This window comes from Pinus tabuliformis, chromosome X, assembly GCF_031772625.1.
Source record: "Pinus tabuliformis cultivar Carrire ecotype Pingquan chromosome X, CPIR1, whole genome shotgun sequence".
NCBI classification, from domain to species: domain Eukaryota; kingdom Viridiplantae; phylum Streptophyta; class Pinopsida; order Pinales; family Pinaceae; genus Pinus; species Pinus tabuliformis.
In genome coordinates, this window is record NC_142308.1 from 410,680,086 (window position 1) to 410,690,635 (window position 10,550).

Genomic DNA, 10,550 nt, shown 5'->3' on the forward strand with positions numbered 1-10,550 from the left:
ACTAATTTTCAGTTCAAAGGTTTTATGAGAGCTTTCCACCGCTGTTTGCAGGGAATTTCTGTTACATACCGTTATTCGCGATGGCCTTCCGAATAATTGGATCAAGGAACAAGCCTTGGTTTAGCAGAATTTCCTTCCATCTATAAATATTTCTGATGGTTTCCTGGTTCTATCAATGTTATTTGCAGCCTGCGTGTATTATATTTGTCATCGATTTCGCCTGAACTTTCTTGTAGAGCAAGGTTGGAAGAATGGCTTCAATTGATGAGAGCAATAGGAGCATTCCCAACTGGGGTAAATCTGTTGTTATCAGGGCATTTCTGTTACATACAGTTATTCACGATGGCCTTCCGAATAATTGGATCAAGGAACAGGCCTTGGTTTAACAGAAGTTCCTTCCATCTATAAATATTTCTGATGGTTTCCTGGTTCTATCAATGTTATTTGCAGCCTGGGTGCATTATATTTGTCATCGATTTCGCCTGAACTTTCTTGTAGAGCAAGGTTGGAAGAATGGCTTCAATTGATGAGAGCAATAGGAGCATTCCCAACTGGGGTAAATCTGTTGTTATAGTCGAGAGCGTTCAAGAACTTGCAAAAAAACAGCAGGGAACAATACCAGAAAGATATAAGTTTAACATTGCCATCATTGACATGACCAAGATTTCAGCAGGAGTATACAGAGAACAAGAGATTACGAAACTTGCCTAGGCTTGTGAAGAATGGGGTTTCTTCCAGGTATAATTTGTTAGTTTTTTCTATATAGTCAGTCGACAGACTTGGAAAATACAAAAAAGTTACATGTTTTAATCGGTTTTTTAATGGGTTTTCTGTAGGTTGTGAATCACGGTGTCCCGAACTCGTTACTCGATGCTGTTAGGAGAGCTGGAAGGGAGTTTTTCCAGCTTCCATTGGAGGAGAAACAGAAGTATGCTGTTAATCCAAGAGATCTTCAGGGCTACGGCAAGACATTTGTCGTGTCTGAATGACAGAAGCTGGATTGGGGTGACTTGTTGGGTTTGATAATGTTTCCTTCTGGTTATAGAGATTTAAATCTTTGGCCAGTCGAACCTGCTGATTTCAGGTATACATGGGTTTCAAGGTGGTTCATAGGTGAAGTTTCAAAATTTCAAATATATAATGTTCATGCTTGATAACCAGAAATTTAAATCTTTGGCCAGTCGAACCTGCTGATTTCAGGTATATATAGGTGTCAGTTATTTAATACTCAATGCGTTAAAATTCCACAAATTACAGGAGGAATCACCTATTGTTCACAGTTGCATCTGCAAAGTGTTATCGTCTTCATATAATTAAGAATATCTACCCAGGTCTACATTATTCAAATGCTAGTAGCTGCAAATGCCATGAGGTAGTTGATTCAAAGGCTTGACTGATCCCTCTGCTGAGAAGCATAATATGCTCTAAAATTAAGTTATGATATTTGCTTTTGCATAGGCTCCTCTATAATATTAAACAAATAGGATCTGTATCATCATTAACAAGATTCAGTACAGACAAAAGAAACAATTATCTCGAATAGCTGCGAGAACATCATGTTAAGCAACACATGAAATTGGCATTTTACACTGACATTCCAAGCAAAACTACAACAGAAAACCACCATTGTGCTTGCCAATACATGCACAGATTTGCAAACAGCTTTCAACAGATCTTCTAATACAAATCACTAATCAAAAGAAGATGCCACCAAGCTTCCTAGCAAAGTCGTCGTCATCATCATCTTCTAGAAAGTCTTAATGTTCTTGCTCATCTTCATTCCTTTCCCACTCTTCATTGTCGTCATTCTCTGCATGTTCCAAATCATACTCTTCATGGTCAACATCTTCATCTTCATTGCTGTGAACAGCATCATTCATTACTGCATCTTCTGGGTCATCCACTACAACAGGGTTTGCTCCATTTGAAAAGGCTGATGGTTTGTCTTCTACAAGAGTATCCACTTCATTGGATGCCTCAGTGTCATCCACCCCAGGAGTAAAAGTGGGCAGTTCAGATGTATAACTGTCACCAGCTGGAAGTTCTCCCTCTTCAACATCTTTTTCAGGTGGTGGCAAGCCATCATTTCCCTTGCTCAAATTGAAACTTTGAATGGCCTGACCCTGCCCTTCTGTACGTATATTTCCTTCATTGTCACCATTTTCTTGAGTCACTTTCCGTTTTTTCTTCAGAATATCATTTAATGGCTTAATTACCTTGCCCAATCTCATCTTCCTTCCTTCCCAAGGAAGATTTTGTCTGTGTTTGTCCGGACTCTTCAGAGAGGGATTCTGTGAGGATCCATGCTCTGTTGATTGTGCAGTAGAAGGTTCTTCACTGCTCTCACAATTCTTTTCTTGTTTGATTTGTGCAAGAGTCTTAGGCCCAGCAAAATTTATGGCATCTGTCCTTGTTTCAGTGTTCCTAAAAGTTTGACCTCTAGGTACCCTGGATTCTGATGATATAGAACCATCTGCAGGCATTCTGCCCCTCTCCTTTTCACGATACTTGCTTCTGAAATGATCATTTAAGCCCCGTCTGCTTGGTGAGCTTCTGGACCAAGCCCTCTCTAACTTGCCTTCTTGATCAGCTTCTATATTGTCAGATGGCTCTCTTTTGAAGCCACTAGCCTCTACTTGAATCCTACCCTGCAATCGCTTAAGGTTTTGCAAGGATTTAAGAGGGCAGTCGACGAAATTAGGGCTCGTAAAGGGTTCACCAACAGGATGGAATCTGGAAGTAGGAATTTTGATGTCTGTATGGAGGTCTCTAGAGACAAGGGGAGTGTTATTGAAAGGTTTCAAAGTAAGACTGGAATAGAAGGCAGAGTTTTGCAAGGGCGTGTTTTGGAGAAAGATGTTGATTTGCTCAAACATTGTTTATTGCATAATTTACAGTGGTTTGAGGCAGAAGGAAGGGTTCCCTCTGAAATGAACTCCCCTCCCATACCACTTGTATTTTTGTGCACCTTTGATTTAGGTGTTAGACGATGGAAATAATCTCTGCCATCAGATTAAAAACCAGTATTAGTCAGTTACAATTAGTTATGTGATAGTTAACATTCTTTATATAATACTTTGATAAGCCGAGTGCTGCACTGGGAAATTTTTCATGGCTATTAGGCTACTGCTCTCTTCAGGCTACCGCTCTCTTTACTTGTGAGCGCTCCACAAGACCAAGCAACCTGGAATTTCAAATATTTCAAAGAGATAGAACGAGTCTAGTGTTGTTTTGAATGCTCGTCGAATGGTGCCAGTAGAATCGTAAGAGGGGATAGTCTGGGGATAGTCTAAGGTTATGGGGAGGATTGCTCTACTTTATGAAACTTGTTATTGGAGCGATCCACTGTAAATAGCCCATTGACTGTATTCTCACTTTTGACTATATTGAAAAGAGCCCAATCTGATAGGGGACTGTGGTGACATGGGTTTTATTGGTTACTGGACCACATGGGTTTTATTGGTTACTGGTGTTTGTTTTCTAGGAGTGTCAATTTACGTTTTTCCATCAATTTATGATTGTGATCTTTTTGTCTTACATATTAAAAAAATGAGCAAGGCTGCTGCTCTCTTTACTTGTGAGCCCAAGCAACCTGGAATTTGAAATATTTTTTGACTGGTAATTGAAAATTTAGAGACTGGTGTTTGTTTTTTATGCTTGTTAATTTACGTTTTCAATAAATTTATGACTGTGAAAGGAGTTCAATCTGATAGAGGACTGTGGTGACACGTGTTTTATTGGTTACTCATGTTTGTTTTCTATGCGTGCTAATTTACGTTTTCCATCAATTTATGACTCTGATTTTTTTTGTCTTACATATTAAAAAAAAATAGCAGGCTGCTGCTCTCTTTACTTGTGAGCACTCCACAAGACCAAGCAACCTGGAATTTGAAATATTTTTTTGACTATTAATTGAAAATTTAGAGACTGGTGTTTGTTTTTTATGCTCGTTAATTTACGTTTTCAATAAATTTATGACTGTGTTTTTATTTTTGTCTTATTAAAGCTTGCTCAGGAGCCGGCGATGAGCCTAGTGTTGTTAAATTGCAGGAGCTGCATCCATCAATCTAAACTCCCCTATTAAGCTTACTGGACGATGGTATTGCAAAATAGCTTAGACAAAATTGGAACACTATTTTAACCGTGGTAATAAAATTGCGTAATTACTTTGTTTGGTATAACCGTTAATGGAAAACTTTTTTTTTTTTTCTAACAATATAACTTATTTCTATTCTAAGCATACTAACAATATAACTTAATACTATTCTAAGCATAGAGAGAAAACCAGCTTCGACAACATCCACAGTTCCACTGATTCATTCAAAGCTTTTTTATTTGAATTCGTGTTAATTGAAAATTTAGAGACTGGTGTTTGTTTTTTATGCTTGTTAATTTACGTTTTCAATAAATTTATGACTATTTTTTCTGTGTTACATATTAAAAAAATTAGCAAGAGTTTTTGTAGTTTGACATTCTCGGGGTGAAGAAATCTTCCATCATGGCCACCAGAACACCAAATTTCTTCCTATTTTACAGTTTTTGTCTCATACTCATCGTTACAGTCCCGAACCCAATGTTAAATTACAGCAGCTGCATCCATCAATCTAAACTCGCCTATTAAAACTTACTCAGGAGCCGTCGATGGGCCCGTTAAATTACAGATGTTAAATTATATAATTTAGATGTTCCCTATATGGGTGTTAATGAAACAGGGACGCCAGCCAGCTAAGAAGTTGGAAGTCGTGAGGATGCTCGTGATTAAGACACTATATTTTCGCCTCGAATTGGATTTGCTCGACTGGGCTCTAGTACTCAATTAACGAGGTCAACTACATGTGTTGCCTTTACCTTTTACTTTGCTCCTGGAACTCAATCCCCTGCCTCTTAATAACCCCTAGGAACAAGCGCTTTAGTTATCGATTTCAGTCTGCCCTTTCCCGTATCCACATGAAGTTTTAACTGGATCACAATTTCAGCGCAGAACAACGCTTTGGCTATGCAGTGCACCTGGCTTCTCAAGATGCAATTAAAACTTAATTGCAATTAACAGCAAACCATCCTATTTATCATACCCCAAAAAGTTTCTTAAAAATGTGAAGTATCAAATCACCTAGAAAAGCAATAAAAGCATTATCCTTTTGTCTCCCAACCCAATGGCCTCTTTGTCTTCAGGTATGCAAGCTAGGGCTGCGATGTTTCCTCTGGAGGTATGCGAGCTAGGGCTGCAGCACGCAACTCTTCTTTGGCGGTAGAGAAAAATCCAGAATCTGTTCCCCCATGAACCAACTAGGTATTCCTTCTGCCCTTACGAGCTGCTTAGTTTATTCTTCGTTAAGTTCGTCATTTTGACCTTTTACGCTCCATTCCATTCGCCCAATCTCAGGTTCTCGCTCACTAATTTTCAGTTCAAAGGTTTTATCAAAGCTTTCCACCGCTGTTTGCAGGGAATTTCTGTTACATACAGTTATTCGCGATGGCCTTCCGAATAATTGGATCAAGGAACAAGCCTTGGTTTAACAGAAGTTCCTTCCATCTATAAATATTTCTGATGGTTTCCTGGTTCTATCAATGTTATTTGCAGCCTGCGTGTATTATATTTGTCATCGATTTCGCCTGAACTTTCTTGTAGAGCAAGGTTGGAAGAATGGCTTCAATTGATGAGAGCAATATGAGCATTCCCAACTGGGGTAAATCTGTTGTTATCAGGGCATTTCTGTTACTGTGTTACATACAGTTATTCGCGATGGCCTTCCGAATAATTGGATCAAGGAACAGGCCTTGGTTTAACAGAAGTTCCTTCCATCTATAAATATTTCTGATGGTTTCCTGGTTCTATCAATGTTATTTGCAGCCTGGGTGCATTATATTTGTCATCGATTTCGCCTGAACTTTCTTGTAGAGCAAGGTTGGAAGAATGGCTTCAATTGATGAGAGCAATAGGAGCATTCCCAACTGGGGTAAATCTGTTGTTATAGTCGAGAGCGTTCAAGAACTTGCAAAAAAACAGCAGGGAACAATACCAGAAAGATATATCAGAAGAAGCGAAGCAATACCAACACCAACGACAGTGTCTGATCATCAGTTTAACATTCCCATCATTGACATGACCAAGATTTCAGCAGGAATATACAGAGAACAAGAGATTACGAAACTTGCCCGGGCTTGTGAAGAATGGGGTTTCTTCCAGGTATAATTTGTTAGTTTTTTCTATATAGTCAGTCGACAGATTTGGAAAAAACAAAAAAGTTACATGTTTTAATGGGTTTTCTGTAGGTTGTGAATCACGGTGTCCCGAACTCGTTACTCGATGCTGTTAGGAGAGCTGGAAGGGAGTTTTTCCAGCTTCCATTGGAGGAGAAACAGAAGTATGCTGTTAATCCAAGAGATCTTCAGGGCTACGGCAAGACATTCGTCGTGTCTGAACGACAGAAGCTGGATTGGGGTGACTTGTTGGGTTTGATAATGTTTCCTTCTGGTTATAGAGGTTTAAATCTTTGGCCAGTCGAACCTGCTGGTTTCAGGTATACATGGGTTTCAAGGTGGTTCATAGGTGAAGTTTCAAATTTTCAAACATATAATGTTTATGCTTGATAACCAGAAATTTAATTCTTTGGCCAGTCGAACCTGCTGATTTTAGGTATATATAGGTGTCAGTTATTTAATACTCAATGCGTTAAAATTCCACAAATTACAGGAGGAATCACCTACTGTTCACAGTTGCAGCTGCAAAGTGTTATCGTCTTCATATAATTAAGAATATTTACCCAGGTCTACATTATTCAAATGCTAGTAGCTGCAAATGCCAATGAGGTAATTGATTCAAAGGCATGACTGATCCCTCTGCTGAGAAGCATAATATGCTCTAAAATTAAGTTATGATATTTGCTTCTGCATAGGCTCCTCTATAATATAAAACAAATAGGATCTGTATCATCATTAACAAGATTCAGTACAGACAAAAGAAACAATTATCTTGAATAGCTGCGAGAACATCATGTCAAGCAACACATGAAATTGGCATTTTACACTGACATTCCAAGCAAAACTACAACAGAAAACCACCATTGTGCTTGCCAATACATGCACAGATTTGCAAACAGCTTTCAACAGATCTTCTAATACAAGTCACTAATCAAGAGAAGATGCCACCAAGCTTCCTAGCAAAGTCGTCGTCATCATCATCTTCTAGAAAGTCTTCATCTTCTTGCTCATCTTCATTCCTTTCCCACTCTTCATTGTCGTCATTCTCTGCATGTTCCAAATCATACTCTTCATGGTCAACATCTTCATCTTCATTGTTGTGAACAGCATCATTCATTACTGCATCTTCCTGGTCATCCACTACAACAGGCTTTGCTCCATTTGAAAAGGCTGATGGTTTGTCTTCTACAAGAGTATCCACGTCATTGGATGCCTCAGTGTCATCCACCCCAGGAGTAAAAGTGGGCAGTTCAGATGTATAACTGTCACCAGCTGGAAGTTCTCCCTCTTCAACATCTTTTTCAGGTGGTGGCAAGCCATCATTTCCCTTGCTCAAATTGAAACTCTGAATGGCCTGACCCTGCCCTTCTGTAGGTATATTTCCTTCATTGTCACCATTTTCTTGAGTCACTTTCCGTTTTTTCTTCAGAATATCACTTAATGGCTTAATTACCTTGCCCAATCTCATCTTCCTTCCTTCCCAAGGAAGATTTTGTCTGTGTTTGTCTGGACTCTTCATAGAGGGATTCTGTGAGGATCCATGCTCTGTTGATTGTGCAGTAGAAGGTTCTTCACTGCTCTCACGATTCTTTTCTTGTTTGATTTGTGCAAGAGTCTTAGGCCCAGCAAAATTTATGGCATCTGTCCTTGTTTCAGTGTTCCTAAAAGTTTGACCTCTAGGTACCCTGGATTCTGATGATATAGAACCATCTGCAGGCATTCTGCCCCTCTCCTTTTCACGATACTTGCTTCTGAAATGATCATTTAAGCCCCGTCTACTTGGTGAGCTTCTGGACCAAACCCTCTCTAACTTGCCTTCTTGATCAGCTTCTATATTGTCAGATGGCTCTCTTTTGAAGCCACTAGCCTCTACTTGAATCCTACCCTGCAATCGCCTACTACTGTGATTCATACCTTGCCTTAACTGGTCCCTGTATATATCTTGCTGTCTACGGTCATCATCTTGTTGCCTAGAGCCACGGTGAAATTCACCATGTCGACTATCCACATGCTATCTCTTTGAGGGGCTATCCACTATTTTAGCATCACCAGCCTTCCTATGTTTTGAAATCCGGTGGCGGAGATCCTCCATATTGTTCCGTTCAGGATCATCTTCACTAGAAAAGAACCTCCTTTCTCGCATAATCGGTCTCTCCACAGCCCTTTCATCAAAAGCATTACACTGCTTTCGGCCACCGCACTCATATCCCCTGTTTTTATATGGTTCATAAGCTCCATGGTCATACTAAAATTCAGCATCATAGTAGCCAGTTCGAACAAGCTCTCGTTTGTTGTGCATATTTCTTTCTCGACCATTGATTGCATCTCTTCCAGATTCCATATCATGTTTATAGTAATCAGCATCCTCCCGGTGGCTTAGCTGGTCAGGTCCATCATCCACAAGTACATCAAATCCTGGCGATGATCCACCCAGCAAATCCTCCGATTCTAATCCATTTTGTAGTCTCTCTTCTGGAGGATGAGACGGGCGTATCCGAGACCTGTTTCTTGAAGCATCATGTATCCTTTGTCTTGTAGGTTCAATCTCTGGAAAAAATTGTTCGACTTCATGTGGACTTCCCTTTATATAGGTAGGCTGAGATCTTGATTGAGAGACATGTCTAGCTTCTGGTTGCAACTGGGCTTCCTTGACATTATTTGACTGCAGTGTTAAAGGATTGCCCAAATGCCCTGCTTGGAAGTTATTGGACTGCAATGCAACAGGGTTACTTGACTGTGACGCCTTGAAGTTATTTGCCTTTGCTAGCACAGGGTTTCTTGACTGCACTGCCTGAAAGTTGTTTGACTTCAATGTCATGGGGTTGCTTGACTGCACTGCATTAGGATCAATTGATTGCACTGCCTTGGGAAAGCTTAAATCAGATGGATGTTTTCCATCTTTGTTGCTTTCAGTTTCATTGACTGTTTGTTTCCCACTTGCCTGAGGCTCTGTAACTGCTGGACTTGGTTTTGTTGTCTTTTGAGAAGTTAGATTAGCTCCTGAAAACGGACCATGCACAAAAGGGCACTTATCACCCTTTACACAATATCCCTGCTGGAAAAAATAGCAGGGAACTTTCGGTTTGTTTGCAGTGCCAGATGCCGGTAACGATGCTGAGGACGATGGTGGCACTATTGCTGGTGTTGGTGCTCCTGACAAGCCATCTAGTGGCTGAAACGGAAACACAGATACACAAGTTAGTGTCATAAATAGATTAAAAAAAATGATGCCGAGGACAATGGTGGCACTATTGCTAGTGTTGGTGCTCCTGACAAGCCATCTAGTGGCTGAAACAGAAACACAGATACACAAGTTAGTGTTATAAATAGATTAAAAAAAAAATTATACAAAGAAAGTATACCTGCTTGATATGTAGAATTGACCAGAGCAGAATAGCTTGAAACTGGCTATGACTATTTTATGTGAAGGCTTTGGTCCGTGTTTGTATTACACCACTGACCAGTTCAACTACAACCCTCTCCTAATGCAAAACATAACCATTACTGCTAAAAAAATATGTTACAAATACAACACAGGTATATACAATTGTTTTCTCTAAAATGCAAAATTGATTGCAACTTAAGCATTTGCTCTTTTGAAAGCCATTTTCCAGGTTTTGAATTATCAAAAATGTCCTCAAAGTCTCTCAACCTAACATTGTTCGATCAAACTGTCCTGAAAGTCTCAAGCTAACGGATTCTGCCGAGGTCTCTGTAAATATTTTTGTGCATATTTATATTATTAATGAAATTCCCTGGTACAATAAAAAATGTCCTAGATGCGTCTTCCAAAATCCATCCCATATATACTTTAGCCATGTGTACACCAATTACAATACTGCCCATAGACCATGTGTACACCAATTACAATACTGTCCATAGATCTACTCTACTTTTTGTGAAAAAAGGGTTGTTTCAACCTTTGAATAAGAAAATATTGCATCAATTCTACATACAGTTGCAGCAACGCCGCCACTTTCTGGAGCTCCCAAAAAATAGAATTGAACAAAGGCTTATAATTCCGAGTTATTCAGTGGATGATTGTCCCATTTTTAACGGAAATTATGGCATTTACACAATAAAATAATGAATTATGTTTTTTTAATGATAAAATAATGAATCTTTTTAGTTGGCACATTTCGGCATAGAACTTCACAGAGCTGCATAAATTTTATTTGGAGATGTCATCTTCATTCAACTGGCCAGACAACCAACGTACTATAATAATATAATTTATTTAATAGAGGAATTGTAACAGATACTTCACAAACAACTTCAAAGGCAACAATTTCTTTTACTGAACATGAAAAACCATAAATATCCCAATTATATATAGTATATACCCATTT

General features: G+C 39.2%; 2 protein-coding genes across 2 annotated transcripts; one reads left to right on the top strand and one right to left on the bottom strand.

Moving 5' to 3' along the window:
- Window positions 1-4,273: 4,273 nt before the first annotated feature.
- On the top strand, window positions 4,274-7,079 carry LOC149140265 (protein SRG1-like). Its single transcript, XM_089448584.1, has 2 exons — window positions 4,274-6,187; window positions 6,274-7,079. The coding sequence occupies exons 1-2, from the start codon at window positions 5,915-5,917 to the stop codon at window positions 6,589-6,591; spliced, it is 591 nt and encodes a 196-aa protein (XP_089304710.1). The 5' UTR covers window positions 4,274-5,914; the 3' UTR covers window positions 6,592-7,079.
- Window positions 6,906-8,154, bottom strand: LOC149140266 (uncharacterized). The gene has a single exon (XM_089448583.1). It carries the CDS (start codon window positions 8,111-8,113, stop codon window positions 7,133-7,135), a length of 981 nt encoding a protein of 326 aa, XP_089304709.1. The 5' UTR covers window positions 8,114-8,154; the 3' UTR covers window positions 6,906-7,132.
- Between the last annotated feature and the right edge of the window lie 2,396 nt (window positions 8,155-10,550).

What these genes read in the sequence shown, in the direction of transcription:
- LOC149140265 (XM_089448584.1), top strand. Translation starts at nt 5,915, where the DNA reads ATGGCTTCAATTGATGAGAGCAATAGGAGCATTCCCAACTGGGGTAAA. An exon ending in AAGAATGGGGTTTCTTCCAG is followed by an intron (nt 6,188 to 6,273) that starts GTATAATTTGTT and finishes GGTTTTCTGTAG; the next exon opens with GTTGTGAATCACGGTGTCCC.
- LOC149140266 (XM_089448583.1), bottom strand. Translation starts at nt 8,113, where the DNA reads ATGAATCACAGTAGTAGGCGATTGCAGGGTAGGATTCAAGTAGAGGCT.